Source organism: Phytophthora ramorum, assembly GCF_020800215.1.
Source record: "Phytophthora ramorum isolate Pr-102 chromosome Unknown Phyram_PR-102_s0015, whole genome shotgun sequence".
In the NCBI taxonomy this organism is placed as follows: Eukaryota; Oomycota; class Peronosporomycetes; order Peronosporales; family Peronosporaceae; genus Phytophthora; species Phytophthora ramorum.
This window is the reverse complement of record NW_027150661.1, coordinates 353,197-368,573: the sequence shown is the minus strand read 5'-3', so window position 1 is coordinate 368,573 and position 15,377 is coordinate 353,197. Positions and strand designations below refer to the sequence as shown.

Sequence of the window (15,377 nt, the reverse complement as noted above, 5' to 3'; positions counted from 1 at the left end):
CACAAGCAACGGAACCGAACGACAATCACGGATCGAGCAGCATTTTTTGTATGGCGTAATTACACAAGAAGCAGCGTTTTTTCGCTTTCGAGTTATTCGGGTATACCATTTTCCGAGCTCTGCTTGTTCGAGTACTCTGCCCACTTTTGGTTCTGCAGAACTGGACTAACAAAAATTTTCGAGAGCGTGGCCATCTTCTTGAGCGAGGTGTTTTTGGACCGAAGTTTGATGGTCGGCGTCATGGTCGGCGCCTGGTTTGGCTCAAGCGGTTGAGGGAGGAGGTCTGTCATGACGTTCCTCCTGCTATTCGCAGATGAGGTTAGGAGCGAATTAGTTGGGTCTGCTGAAGCGAGAAGTGCGTTGGTGTGCACAACGGGCGGCTGCTGCGTTTTCATTTTCTCCGTCCCAAGAACGCGCTCAATCATAGCGGCGAAGTTCAAGCAAGCAGTCTGTACAGCACAACTCTTGTGTTAGTTCGTACAACATTTTGGAAACCTGTTCAGATGGAGACTCCGTACCACGCAAAAGTCCATGTTCTCGGAGATTTTGGTCTCGACCACTTGTTCTTGGCTCCTGATATCGACCAGAAGAGTGCCGAGTTCAGTGCGAGGCAATGAGTTTTTCCGCGTCGTGTTGATACGCTGGATTCCGAGGCGGTTGAGGAGGCTGATGTCCTTGATCGTCTCGTGGAAGACCTTCTGCATGAGGAAAAAGTGGTTGGTGATCTGCAACTCGGTCGAGTGCGTGTAGTACTGGCTTGCTTTTCGGGCGCCAGGAAGTACATGTAATGTTGGTAGAGGCGTCAGTTCGGCAGGCTCCTTGAGAGAAGTCATGGACGTCATGGCGAGGGTTCTGTTTGGATTCGCTACCGGTACCGACTCGGCCTCGTCACTGGGCGCTGGTTCGCTTTTTTCACGTATGCTGCGCACACTGGGGAATGCCAACATAAGACTCTGAACTATGGCCGCGTTATCAGCTAGGTTGGGCTTAATGCGTTGTCCATTCTCCTGCGCCCACACAAAACCAAGTTAGCAGACAATTCACGCTCGCTCACACCCTGCGGCTTACCCTTTTGCGTTTTTCCTCTTGAGCATGGAGCTCGTAGCACACGTAGAACTGCCCACCGACGAGCGTGAGCGGCATAGCTGTGTAGCAGGAGCTGAAAATCATCCCGAGAATGTCCAGTAGCCTCCCCATAGAAGTTCGCGGGTACAAGTCGCCATAGCCTACAGTCGTAAAGCTGACGAGCGAGAACCATGTCGAGCGCAGCATATCCGTGATAATTGTGAGGAAAGTGTTCTGGACAAGCACTCGCTTGCCATCAGGGAGTCCCTCGGACAGCTCTGGCGTCAAGACGTTCTTGCCCCACCAAAGGCAGGTTTCCCCCACGAAGCACTCGGTTCCTCTCTCGATCTCAAAGAATATTGCCGCAGAGACGACACAACCTAAGAACAGGAAGAAGAGCTGCAATAGACAGTGTGAGGCATGCGTGAGGTCACAAACGAACGTGCTTTCAAAGGGGTGGAGGTTCGTACCGGGATCACAATTCGCGATGAGATGAGCCGCGTGGTGTTAATCAGCACGCGGGCGCCAGGGATATGTGTACCGAGCTTGAGAATGCGAAGACTTTTGAGAACGCGAACGGCTGTGAAGAATGACGGCATGGTCGGTACAACAGAGAATGCTGGCCACAGCCCGATCATGATCTCCACGAGTTCCACATAGAACGGGAGCAAAATGACCATATTCGCCAATGTCTTGGGATCTCCAAAGAGACGACTTCGTGCTGGGTGAGAATACACCCGCAGCACAAATTCAAGCGTGAAGGAGATGCCAATGACAAACTCAAAGTAAACCCAATACGGCTCCATGTCGAAGAGGAACTGCACTGGCGGTTTGCACAGCCGAGTCTTGCACACATGCTGGACGCCAGTAGTGGAGGGGAAAACATCGCTGCACGAGAGGGGGAAGTTCGCCGAGCCAAAGTTGACGCCTGATGCGTAGCACGTTTCGTCGGGATCCCCTAATGAGCAGTGAAGGTCTAAAGGCTGGTTTGTCACCTCGACCGTAAAGCCCAAGTCTGAGCTGGCAACTTTCTTGAAAACGTAGCAACCGGGGTCCTCGTACACCGCACAATAGTCGTGGATATTCCGCTGGCAGAGGAATGTCCGCTCGCCCGTCTTTTGCAGCTCCGGAGTAGTTTGCAAGTAAAAAACGATAATGCTGAGCACCACGATGTACATACGTATCCTGTTAGCTACTCGGGCCACCCAGATATCTTGACGATACTCGAATACGTTCCAAATCACTGCGCGTAGGCTATTTGGCTCAGTATGATGCGCGAGGTGTGTTATTGACTTGACCGCCCGTGAACCTAGCGTTGCAATGGCCCCTTTAGCTCGACTCATTCTGGATACACTGTGTGCACCAAACTTCTCCTTGCCCCCAAGGTTCCCACTTATAGTCGCCAGAAATCGATCTAAGCCCGAGTCGGGTTCTGTTGACGTGGATCCACGAGTTTGTTGCAGCAATTCATGGGCCTCGGAACACACACGACTGTGAAACTTGATTACCGACATGACGCCATCAAGCGCTTGAGAGGCTTCATCACTGCGCCGCTTTGTAGTTTGGATAACACTTTCTAGAGTTATTGGCGTGTCGGACGCATCCGTAGAACAGGATACCACAGCCTGAAGCGCAAAATGAAGATTTAATATCTTCTGAGAGAGCTGGTAGAACCGATCACACGTGACAGAGCTGGCATACTTGATGGTGTACGCCTCAATCTTTTCCAGTGAAATGTCCTCCTCAATAGCGTGGCCTTTGAGGATTCGGCTTCGAGACGAAAGATTCGATGCAGATTTCTGCAGCCGAGCTCGTTTCCGTTGACTGTGGTGCTCCTTCCAGTTTCGAGCGAGTGCATCGTAGTCCCCCCACGCCAATTCGTATTTGATCCCGATAATTGCAAGTGGCATCGAGAAATAAAACGTGCCGAAGATCATGACGGTGCATCCGATTAAAAGGGAGCCAGCGTTGTGTATTGAAGGCACTTGGCTTCCGTAACCCACTGTTGCCACACTAGAAAATCACGGCACGTTGTGAGATTGTTGTTCTACAGCACAGATATAAGTAGCAACGTACGTGAGCATGACGAAGTATCCGGCGTTGAAGATGTCGGTAAAAGTACAGGTTTCAAGGTCGTAGCACGGCTCTGCGTAGAAAATGGCAGTGGCAAACACCATCACAACCGTGATCAGGAAGAAAAGCTGTAGTTAAAAACAAACAAAAGAACAATACAAGGCATGAATAAATTTCAATAGGAAAACGGGTGAAGATTTTCGTACCGTGATCGTAAGAGGGGCGATGGCATCCAACGCCGCTCGGAATAAAACCTTCGTCCCAATGTAAGCGTAAGACAGCACAATGAGGCGAACAACACGAAGAATGCGCAGGTTGAACATGAAAATGTCTGCCTTGCTTGTGTCCAAATTCAAGGCTAGATCGATCAGCTTGGGGACTGCCGCTATTGCGGCTAGGAGAGAGATCCAAGTGGGTATCGATTTCCAGAACTGGACCTGACTCGGAGCACTCAGCCACCGTGCAGAGAACTCGATCATATACAGGATCGAAAACAGCGCCTCGATTGCGTTGTACGATTCATTGCTGAGCATATTAGGGAAATCTGGATCGCTACTGCCGAACCGTGGACCGTCAACGGTCTCGCTTGCCATCACCGCAATGTTCACAAACAACACCAACATTATAAATTGCTGTAGAAGCCACCCGAGTCGCGTTTCTTCCGGGCTTGAGAGATACAAATGAATACGCTCTTTCCGACCCATGGCACGGAGTAGTCTCGGAGAACGCAAGAAGGGCAGGTCGTGGATAAACCACCTCGCCAATTTCTGTGGGAGACGCCGCAGCCTCCGCTTCCTCCGCCGTGACCTGCTTTTTATCTCACTATTTTTCTTGTCGACGGATGTGTCAGCTGAAGTATCATTGTTGTTGTTGGTAGCTGTGGTTTGTACAGGGTCAATTGTATCTGTGGTGGTTGTCTGCACTCGAGCTGGCTCATCGTTCACGGAGGTCTGTGGTTCATGGCCTCGGTTCGGTACTTCGACGTCGTCTCTGCGGCCTGATGTGCGTTCATCGGTCACGTCGCTGATCGTCAGCATCGCCCATACGAGTTGGCTCTAGACAGCTCGCCTTCTGTAGCTCAGTCGAGTACGAGTGTCTAGACCAATTCGTTCTTGTCACCACTTAGAGCGACGAAACTACCATCTTCGTTCCCATATTTGGATGTTTGCGAAGCTTGAACCGCGACGGCATTTTTAGCGAAGGCACCTGTCTCAAAGCAGTTGCCAACCAGCGTTTAGCAACCACGAGCTTGCACTGACGAGCGGCTTTCACTTCTACACATTGCATGTTAACTGACTTATTTAGTATACTTGCAGCGAAACACGAATGCATCGATGGTGGATAAATAAAAGGATAAGCCTAGAATCCCTAAAACGATTGGGTTCTGGCAGCAGCACAGCCGACAAGGAAAAGTAAAATATTTTGGTGGGATTTTTACTCAGCTGAGGTCTGCTGTACAACAGTGCGTTGCTCTTCAAGACGATCGTCGGTGTTATCAACACTTGCATCGCTGTCGATGTTGATGACTTTGTCTGGCCATTGAAATTCGTTCGTTTCTAACAACTCGCTAGTTGGGCCTGCGGGGTGCGTCTTCCATCGCTTTGTCCCGAGAATACGCCCAACGATCAGCGCAAAATTCAAGTACGCAGTCTGAATATCAAGAAGAAAAGTTAGTGTCAAGCGGGTAGCTAGCGTCGAATTAGTAAAATAGTATGACATACCATGCAGAAGACCACTTTATGGGAGATTTTGGCCTCAACTGCTTCCTCGCGGAGTCGGGTGTCGGTAAGAGAGGTTCAGCTACATCTGAGAATCCTTTCCTCGTGGCGGAAACACGCTCAGCCCCGACTGGTTGATGATCTGCAGCTCGGTTAATGAACTGGATGCGGTCCAGAGATCGATTGTTCAGCTTGAATCAGACTCCGATTTCGTGATGAGGTTAAAGGCGTTCGTGGTGATGGTGGTGAAAGTCTTCCAGGACAGTGAAGAGAGTCAAGGAGGCGATGCCGATCGGTCCTGCTATATCTTCTTTTGAATGCGTTTGCAATCTATCCAGGATTATCGCTTGAGGGGATGAGGTGGCCGTGGCTTCAGGCTTGACTGGTTTTCGCTACCAGACACAACATACAAGCCAGAATCCGTAAGTGGTGAACCATATTCGTCACTGCGTTGTGGTGTTACCAGACGTACCTTCAGGTTATCTTCCTCTTTGGCGTACACTTCGTAGCAAATGTAAAATTGACTACCCACTAAGGTGAGAGGCATGGCCGTGTAGCACGAGCTGAAGACTGTGCTTAATATGTCGAAACGTTTGCCGAGAGACGTGCGTGGATACAAAATCTCCGTAGTCGACAGTTGTGCAGCTGACAAGCGAGAACCACGTGGACCGAAGCATGTCGGTGATGATAACAAACTCTGTGTTCTGAGCAAGCACATGTTTGCCAAGGAGTAACCCTTTTGATAACTCCGGCGTCAAGGTATTATTTCCCCACCACGTGCAAGTGTGTCCAACAAAACATTCTGCCCCTGGTTCAAGTTCGAAGAAAATGGCTGCAGAACCAACACAACCCAAGAACAAGGAAAATAACTGTAGCAAACAATCGTCAGATGAGAAACAACTAGAGATCAAATGGCGAAGAAGAATTCGAAGTAGATCCAATGCGGCTCCATGTCGAAGATAAGCGCTCGAGAAGGTTGGCAAATGCGGGTTGTACACACTTTGATGGCGGCGTTACATTTAAAGACTCATTCCGGATCCAAAGTTGACACCGGAGGCGTAGCACCTTTCGTCCGGATCGCCAATTGCACAATAAAAGTTGGTACGTTCGTCTGTTACCACAACGGACATGTTCGATTCAGAACCTGCAGCTTCTTCGAAAACGTGGCAGCCTGGCTCGTCGTGTGTTGAGCAAAAACCATGAGCAGTTCGTTGGCACACGGCAGTTCGTGGACCAGTTTCCTGTAGCTCCGGAGTAATTTACAGGTATATCACGACTATGCTGAGAACCGCGAGGTATAACCGCACTCGATTTACGACGCGCGCCATCTCGTTGGTGGTCGAATATATCCCAAATGGCAGCACGTAATTTTCGTGTTGCTTCCGTTTAGTCATTGCATTGACGGTGCGGGAGCCCAAAGAGATAAGTACTCCGTGTGCGCATCTCAACTTCGATGAGCTCTGAACATCGCTTGACCGCTACCAAGGTCCCTGCTGATCCTTCTGCCTCACTTTGCAAGTTGCCTTCCAAAGCAATTTAACGTCCTAAAAGCTTAGGCATCGCGGTTCCAGTCAACTCAAGCCTGATACCAGCTGCCTTCGATTCACAGCTAGGGACCGATCATTGTCACGTGCGTTGTCATAATATTTGGGACACTGTGTCTATCCACGCCTCTAGCGATTGTTGGCATCAAGTACGAACTGGCATGGCGCGAGTACGACGAGTTTAACAAGAGCGTACAGCGTGATCGTCCTCTGCGAAACATTGCTGCTGATATGGCAGCTGAAAACGCCAAGAATCAAATTGCTGCAAGCTCGGATGATGCTATACCAAAGCTAGTGGTGCGAAGGATTAACCGAGCAAGTTCTGCGGCCTGCGAGCGCTTTTACGAGCTTTCTCAGGAAATTGTGGAAGTCCACTTGGCCCTTCAACCTTTACTATCCCCAGCTACCAGTGACGAACAGAAATCCCTTGAAGTTGCTCTCCAGTTCTCAAAACAGCGAAGCGACGAAGCTTCTCAAGCCCTGGACGAGATCATGTCCGTGATCAAACTCCACAAACGAAATTGTGCAGACACACACGCACGATTATTATCTTGAAAAGCTACAGACCAAGCAACAGGTTCACACCGACGTCGAAGCTCTCGACTCATGTCGGCTGCAAATGATTAAATGGAGTTAGCTCCCAAGGGAAGCCTGGCCGATGCGTTGAGAAAAGTGCACACTGTGATTGGTCAATTCACTTCAAATTGACGTGCACTATACTTGACTGAAGAGTAGCTACCAAAAGCAGCGCGCCATGAGCGCGAGTTGCTGTCGCGGGTGGACCGTGTCCTCGCCGCGGTACGACAAATGCATGTGCTACATGGAATGATGGTCGAGCATCGAGAGGTGATGCCTCGTCGACGCTCGTCATGGCCGTGGCCACGCAGGTGGCGAGCTCGTCGAGCTTCGGCGTACCTGAGGCCCTACATCTGGACTCCGTAGTCCACTGTAGCCACGCTAATAGAGAATTACAAATAATACAGGATGAGTTTTTTCCCCCTCAAAACCCGTCGCCGGTGTTATCATCACAAAGTAGCTCGTGTTGAAGATATTGGTGAAGGTACATGTTCGCAAATTGTAGCACGGCTCGGGATAGAAAATAACAGTAGTGAAGACCATCACAACCGTAACCAGGAAAAACAGCTAGATGAGCATCGAAAACCAGTAGAAAGAAGCAAACGACAACGTACCGTGATCTCCAAAGGCGCGACAGAATGAAATACTGCACGGAGGAGCACCTTCGTCCCAACGCACACAGAAGCTAATACAACCAGCCGGACAGCGCGAAATATGCGCAGGTTGTACATGAACGTGTCCGCCTGTCGAGTATCTGCATCTACAACTACATGCAGTAAAACCAGCTTCGGGATGGCCGCAATCATCGCCAAGAGGGATATCCAGGAGGGTGCAGCTTCCAGAACTGCAGTTGGTTGGGGATACACCACCACCGCGCAGCGAATTCAACCACGTACAAAGATCGTGAAACAGGCCTCGATGCAGTTGCATGTGTTTTGGCTGAGCACGTAGGCGAACGCTGGGTCGCTGCCACTGAAACGTGGGCTCTCAAGAGTCTCGCTTGCCATGACGGCGATGTTGACGACCAGCACGAGCATGACGAACTGCTGCAGACGCCAATTTCTTCCAGAATCGTGAAGTAGAAATTGATGCGTGCTCTCCACAACATCATGAGAACTGATCCCGCTGAACGTGTCGAGCGCGAGAGGTAGTTGACTGCTGTGTCCGAGAGGCAGATCAACCGAGTTTCGACCCTGAACAGCATTTTGTGTGTGACTCCATCTCGCCTAGCAACTGGACTTGAAGGGCGTGCCTTGTCCAATGCATCAATAGTGTCAGTCTTCAAGGTCACCATTCCCCAATTCGTGATAGTTTCTTGCATCATTTCTTCGAGACCAGGTCCAGTCGGAAGTAGCAGCTCTACTGCCTCCACGGGGCCCAGCATTTCCCCATTGGCCATCGGAAGCACCATTCACTGTGCAAATTGACGGTCAATCAGCTACACCACAGACCACGCTACGAACACGAGCGTCTCACTCAGCTTTCTCGGTAGTAACGACACTGCCCAACAACAGCAGCATCTACGAAATGATCACAGTTGCATCCATACTTTTAGAGGACCAGACGAGCTTCGCAAGTGAGAACTTGAAGTGGACAAGAGGTTACGCTGGACTTATGCGTTCGTATTCTTAAGAATCAACAACTACGGGTTGCAGCCCAAGTCTCTTCGACTGTATTGAACTAATCCACTCGGTTTCGACTTCGACGACGGTGGTGTTTGCCCGGACCCACGTCGAGCCTCCAATTGGCATTGGCGCGTTTCTCGTGGTATTCCTCGTCATCTGGAGACTCGTAAGCGTCTGCACGTCGACGGTCACTACGCTTGTCCTTATCCGACTTGCGTATTGGTTTCTTGCCCTTCTTCATGTACCACATCTGCCACGAGGAATACCAGTGCAGCCACGTCCAATACTCTCCCCATTGCTCCTCTGTCACGAGGTGCTCCAGCCCTGGCGGTGCTATCGGGTGATGGCCATCAAGACCGAGTCGAGCGATACACTCCTCTTCCATTCCAGGCGGCCACACGATCCCCTCAGGAAGCTTACGGGGTCTCCCCGCACCTTCCTTCGATCTCGATTCACTCTTCGACTTGCTGTCTCGCTTGAGCCGAACGTCCGGTTTGCTTAGCTTCGGAGGGTACTTCATCGCTGGGATGAAGTGGTGGTCTCTGCTGCTCGGTTTGTGCGTTGGTTTTCGAGATGACTGAGGCTGGTCATGGCGATTTCTAGCTGGTTGAGAGCGGTGCTCGGTGCTCTGTTCCTCGAGACTGTCGTAGTCACTGGAGCTCATAGCGTCGCTATCAGCTCTGGACTCGGGGGAGTATCTTCGCCGCTTGCTGTGCGACTTGACATGGGGAACGGGTCGAGATGGCAAACGCTTGCTACTTTTGTGTGTCAAACTTTCACGAGAGTCATCCGAGACCCACGATTGCTGTCGGTGGGAGTCATGCCGTCCTCGCTGCTGCTGTGGTTGTCGGTATGGCGTGTCTGGGCCATCGGAGAGTTCTTCGTCGCTATAAAGCTCATCGCCAACGAGCTCTTCCCATTGATTGCGACTTCGTCGTGGCTCATGAACACTCGCGCGGCTTCTATTGTGTGTTTCTGGCATGCGATGTGCACTCCGTTCACGAGCTTTTGAGCTCGTAGATCTGCTGGGGCGGGCTGTGCGATGGACCTCGGCGTGTCTGTCGTTGGGCCGATTGCTGCTTCGCTTCCTGGGAATACGGACCTCCTCACTGCTGTCGCTTTCTCCATCGTTGGTCAAGTCGACTCCATTCTCGTCGTCCGAAGGCTCAATGCTGTGCTCAAAATCTCTGCGAGAGCGTGGTGCACTCGACTCCCGTCTGGTTGTACGTGGTCGAAGTTCATGATCCACGTGTGTGGCTGTAGTGTCCCTGCGTGGTTGACGATGACTTGCGCGATGCAACGGGCGTTCCTCGACGAAAACGTCACCCTGAACATCATCGGCGCGTGTACGGGTTTGCTCGTCAAGACCGGGAATGTCTTGTGGGCGAGAACTCGAAGAATCAACACGGCTACGAGAGGATTGTGGACGGGTATTCCTTCTCTCCGTTGCACTTGTAGCATCCACGCGCGACTGTGCGCGATGCTGGTCATGCTCTTGCAACGAGTGAACAGCATGTTGTAGCTCAGTGTTTGTACGGGTTTGCTCATCAACGCCGAGTATGTCCTGTGAGCAAGTACTCTCTGAAGAATCAGCACGGCCACGAGATGGCTGTGAACGGATGTCGCTCCTCAGTGTGGCAGTTGTAGTGTCCGTGCGTGATTGACGATGAGTTGTGTGGGACTGATCGTGCTCTTGCACCAAGTGTTCTGCTGTGAAAATCTCACCTTGAACGCCATCCTGTTTGTCTGTGCCTAATCGAGTTTGCTCACCAAGATCAAGCATATCCTGCGAGCGAGTACCCTCAGACGAATCAGCATGGTCACGAGATGATTGTGAACGGAGATCGCTCCTCCCCATGGCAGTTGTAGTGTCTGTGTGTGGTTGTGCGCGATGATCATCATGTTGTATATCGGTCTGAGTACGAGTTTGCTCATCAAGGCCAGGGGTGTCCTGTGGGCGAGAACTCGAAGAAGCAGCGCGGCTACGAGATGATTGTGAACGGGTATCCCTTTTCTCTGTTGCACTTGTAGTGTTCTCGCGTGATTGTGCGCGATACTGATCATGTTCTTGCAACGAGAGTTCCTCGATGAAGACGCCACCCTGAATGTCGTGTTGTGTATCGGTGTCCGTATGAGTTTCCCCGTCAAGACTGTGTAAGTCTTGTGGGCGAGAACTCGACGAATCAGCGCGACTACGACATGATTGTGAGCGGGTATCGCTTTTCTCAGTTGCAGTTGTAGTGTCCCTGCGTGATTGTTGCAGCGAGTGTTCCTCGATGAAGATGTCACCCTGACCAGCCTGTTGTGTATCAGTGCGTGTACGAGTTTGTCCATCGAGACCAGCTATGTCCTGTGAGCCAGCACTCGAAGAATCAGCACGGTCACGAGGTACATCTGAACGGGTATCTCTTTCCTCTGTGGCAGCCGGAGCCAAATCGCTCCTGGGTGTGTGGGCACTTTGCTCGCGCTGAATTTCGTCAGGATGCTGCCGTTGCGAGGTAGAGCCAAGACGCTCTTGCCCTCCGTTTCTCGAGGCTTCATCTGCGGGTGAACGGTTGCTCGTATTAGCTCGAAAATCGTCTGCACCGAGATCAGCGTCTTGGCCATTGTGTTCTTGATCGCTATTGGCTTGACGCCGTACTAGCTTGCTCGAACTACGCTGGTCTTTTAGTTCTTCATTCGTGTTTGCCTCCTCGCGGAACTCCTCATCCCTCACGAGTTCTGTTTCGATCGTACTTCGTGTCACGGTACTTTGACGCCCACTGCTGTGTGTGCTGCTAGGAATTCGCGGTGGGTTGTCTCGTTGCGCACCTAGTACACTTGAAGCGAATGTGCTGCCCTGCTCGTGCTGCTCAGATGTCTGTTTGCGTTCACTCTGCCGATCACCCCCATCGCTGTGGTCACGAGACTCCATGTCAGCAAACCTCACGCTGCTCTGCTTTCGAGGCAACATTTGGCTTGCCTTTGCAGGAATTCCGGCCTCCATCAACTGCTCAGCACTGCCTGCCTGTTCTTCAACGGCATCACCTTCGTCGTCCCTGTCATCCCCTTCGTCATTCCTGCCACCGCCTTCGACAGTACCGGACCTTGTCGTGTCGAACAGCTTCTGAGCTACGGATGGCTGCGTCGATTCCGCTGAGTTCATTGCCGACGCCAACGCTTCACGTTCCTTTGCGTCTGCGTTGCCAGTGTCACCCAATGCACCTTTAAACGTGACTTCGATCTGCTTGCCCTGAATTTTAACCTGCATGTCCCCGACCGCGTGCGAAAGCTGGACGAGCTTTTGTTGAAAGTTCGACGCATTAGCCAAGGCGTCATAGTCTTCAGCCAAATGTTGCTGCGCGGTGGTCGAGTTCGTGTCCGTATTGGCGGTTGCAGTGGATGGATCCGCCAGCTTCTTACCCGGGGCACCTCTCTTTGAACCTTTTTGTTCTTGATTTGCTGTCGCCTTGCTCCCAACAGCTTCATCTTGTTGTGTACGACGTCTGCTCATTTGAGCTGCACTTGACGTCCCCGTTTCAAGAGAGAGTTCGGACTCCACGCTGTCTTCCTCGAAGCCAGAGCTTCCTAAGCTCGTATCGAACGTCATGTCACCTTCTCCATCCTCAACGGGTGCAGATCCCCGCAATTCACTTGCGCCGCCCAAGCGTTTGGCACTCGTCGACATCCCCTTCTTTTTCAGGAGCCTCGACGACGGAGAGGTAGCATCTATATCCGAAGGCATTCTCCAGTCTGTCACGCGGGCAGCAAATGCCGCCACACCCGCCACATTTGACAGCGAAGGAGTAATCGCTGGGTTGTGCTTGGAAAAACTCGACTTCCTCAACTCGGCGGCTTTTGTTGCAGTCAAATCCGCTCCAAGTTCATCGGTTTTGCTGCGTGCCAAGCCAAACTTCCCTCTTGCCATCGCCGATGCACGGACCTTGTCCTCTGGTAGCACCTGTGAGTGTTCGAAAGCCTCAAGCAGTTCTTCGACTTCCAACTCGGGGCTCTTGTGTCGTCGTTTCTCTTTCTTCAGTCGTTTGCCTGCACTCTCCAGAGCCCCCACCCCCAGCTTCTCCCTCGACGACCGCAGCTTCTCAGCTTCTCGTCGATACCGTCGAGCCATCATCTCAATAGCCACATCTGATGATGAGTCGGACCGAAGGAACGCAGAAGCCTGCGCAGACCTGCGGTTCACCTTGTCGAACGACGTGAACAACTGAGGCGGGAGTCCACGACGCGGGGATAGTCGCGCTTGCTGTCGAGCCCGACGCTCTGCGCTGGTCTCGTGGAAGAAATCCGTGCTTAGGTTGGCGTTCGCCGCAGCGTACAGACGCTCCCAGGCAAAATACAGCGGGACTTCGTCCTGCGAGGACAGGTCGCGACGGCGCAGGTACTCCCTCGCGTCGCGCATCGCCGCTTCGTAGGACGGCAACGACACATCCATGTTGAAGTGTAGCAGCGAGTGCTGCACGAGAGAGAACCAAATGTGGCACCAATCGTGCTTTCCCGCCTCTCGCTCTTCATTTTTAGCGAGCCAAAGTCGCCCACCGTTCTACTGGTAACTTGCCAATTCCAGATCAAGTGCAGCGTTTGATTCAGATACACATCAACATCGCGACAAGGATAGTGCCGCTATTTATTGTGCTTCTGCTGCCTGGGAAGCTTCGCCCCACTTAAGATAGCTTCAACATGAAGTTGCCTTTCGATGGTCGACATATGTCAACTTAACGGTGGAAAGAACGACCTTTCGCGCGGATACATACTCAGACCCACATATCTTCATCTTCAACACCAAATCTCAACCAAAACAGCTACCTTCTCGAGGCGCTCTTTGGCAGTGACAAAAAGGACGCACCATGGAGAGCTCCGGTAGTGGCGAAGACGGCTCTGTATATGACACTACCGCCCCTTTTGCATACCACCAGGACTCGGAGGAGGAAGCGTGTGGACTGGCCGATGCGTTCCTGCAGTTTGAGGCGCAGGTGGGGACCTCTTTTACTGAATTTTGCACCTTTTCGACTCAAAAAACCTTGTCCAAACTAATTTGTCATGGTTTTCGCTGCTTTCAGGCGGAGGAGCGCACGCTGGAGCTCCTAAAGGCTACAGACGCACATGTGAGTGCTAGCTGAAGACTGTCAGCGTGTGAAATGTCGTTGTTCATGTGAATTTGCACAGCTTTTTCAAGTGCCACAATGTGCTGCAGAACCTGCAGAAGAGCAGGAGGAAGCAGAGGAAGGGAGCTTCCCAGCCTACGTGTACATGAGCGACCAGTTCAGGCTGAAGAAACCTCCGCAGTTCCAGCATTGGCAGCAGAATTTCCAGTACTTGCAAATTGCTGGGTCGAGGATGTTGAGTGGGGAGTCCTTGGAGCATATTCAGATGCTGTCGACGGAGAAAAACGAGTCTCGAGTTGGTGGTGGGAGCGATGAAGGTGGAGAAAGTTTGCTTCAAGTTGAAGGGCGCATGTGTCTGCAGGAGCCGACGCGCGAGTCGAAACGTGTTTACGAGGAGATCATTTTGTGGTTCGTATGTGGTGAAGGGTGTTTCTCTTTTGGTAGTCGCTGTGCTCATGCTCTTAATGTTGCAGTGACGGACTGATGGAGGAAACACTAGCGTACGATGGAAATACGGATGATGGGGAGTCGATCCATGGGAAGTTCTCCCCACGTGCTGCTCATGTAGAGGAAGTGCTTGATGCACTAGCGACGGAATGTTTCTCGACGACTGTAGCTCCCGTGGTACGCGCATTTCAGACGGTGACCGCTGCTTTCTGTACGAAAAACTTACCTTGTTTATTAGTTGACGTCGTTTTACAGGAGTATGCTGGAGCAGCAGCAACACACTGTCAGAACCGCTCGTGAAGAGAGGGAGGCTGCTGCGAACCGCACGATTGAGGAGCAAATAGCGCTTGATAAGGCTCGTCAACTTCTGTTGGAGCGAGAGACCCAGGAAGAAGAGGCTCGTGTCGAGGCGTTGGAGAGAGAACGCCAAGAAGAAGAACAAAAAGAAGTCGAGCGGCGTGAGCTTCTGCTGAAGCAGCAGTTGGAGGAAAATGACGAAGAGGAGGTGAAGATCAAGACGCTCGCATATTCACACACACGCGAATGGTACCAGCCCAACAAGAAATGCTTCTCGCATCGCGGCCGTCAGTTGTAAGTTGTCAGCCAGAGGTACATTTCATTTGCGTAGCTTTCCTCGTCCCTCATGGGTTTGCAACTGGGATTCAACTGCAGGACGTACCTGAAGCCGGTTCTTCAGGCCAAGGTGCTGCCGTATTCTGCTTGCCCTCTTCCTCCACTGACTACGGTACTGAGTCCTGGTTTCGTGTGAATGCGGCAGGAATCCGAAGAAGTTCTGGTACCCAACACTCAAGAAGGTTCACCGCCAGCCAGCATCGACCAGACCCGAACGAGGCAAAGTAATGTCTTGAAGAAATCGCTCTCAAAGCTTCAAAAATCTCACCCGGAGTGGGTCACCGGCGGTGCTCTGACCAACGACAAGCTGTGCGATATCTCGTGGGTCAGAAAGATAGCTCGGCCTCCGGTCAGTCCGCCACCTTCGCCGCTGCGTAATGGCTCGCGTCGGCGCCGCAAGAATGAAGACCAGAAAGACGATGCGACGTCGTCCGCTGGTGTTCAGCTGCCTCTGATCGCAAGACCCGGAGCAAAGCCAGCAACAGAGAATTCGCTGCCTTCTGCTCCAGTACGAAAGCGAAGTGCAGTAAACGGAGCTGGTTAGTTGTATTGGCATCGCTCTCGTTTTCTGGTTCATGTTTTGTTTGTTTTGCAATG

At 51.8% G+C, this 15,377-nt stretch overlaps 4 protein-coding genes across 4 annotated transcripts; 1 reads left to right on the top strand and 3 right to left on the bottom strand.

Annotated features, from left to right (window-relative positions):
- Window positions 1–92: 92 nt before the first annotated feature.
- On the bottom strand, window positions 93–3,731 carry KRP23_12433 (Potassium voltage-gated channel subfamily C member 2; the record flags this gene model as incomplete). The annotated part of the gene is made up of 6 exons (XM_067883053.1): window positions 93–449; window positions 519–1,007; window positions 1,069–1,464; window positions 1,536–3,078; window positions 3,142–3,266; window positions 3,345–3,731. 6 exons carry the CDS (start codon window positions 3,729–3,731, stop codon window positions 93–95), a joined length of 3,297 nt encoding a protein of 1,098 aa, XP_067739341.1.
- A 4,925-nt stretch (window positions 3,732–8,656) lies between these two features.
- Window positions 8,657–9,265, bottom strand: KRP23_12432 (uncharacterized protein; the record flags this gene model as incomplete). The annotated part of the gene is made up of 1 exon (XM_067883052.1): window positions 8,657–9,265. One exon carries the CDS (start codon window positions 9,263–9,265, stop codon window positions 8,657–8,659), a length of 609 nt encoding a protein of 202 aa, XP_067739340.1.
- Window positions 9,266–10,944: 1,679 nt separating this feature from the next.
- On the bottom strand, window positions 10,945–13,030 carry KRP23_12431 (uncharacterized protein; the record flags this gene model as incomplete). The annotated part of the gene is made up of 2 exons (XM_067883051.1): window positions 10,945–11,142; window positions 11,243–13,030. 2 exons carry the CDS (start codon window positions 13,028–13,030, stop codon window positions 10,945–10,947), a joined length of 1,986 nt encoding a protein of 661 aa, XP_067739339.1.
- Window positions 13,031–13,442: 412 nt separating this feature from the next.
- Window positions 13,443–15,324, top strand: KRP23_12430 (uncharacterized protein; the record flags this gene model as incomplete). The annotated part of the gene is made up of 7 exons (XM_067883050.1): window positions 13,443–13,568; window positions 13,656–13,700; window positions 13,762–14,108; window positions 14,174–14,324; window positions 14,386–14,738; window positions 14,820–14,850; window positions 14,926–15,324. 7 exons carry the CDS (start codon window positions 13,443–13,445, stop codon window positions 15,322–15,324), a joined length of 1,452 nt encoding a protein of 483 aa, XP_067739338.1.
- Window positions 15,325–15,377: the final 53 nt, after the last annotated feature.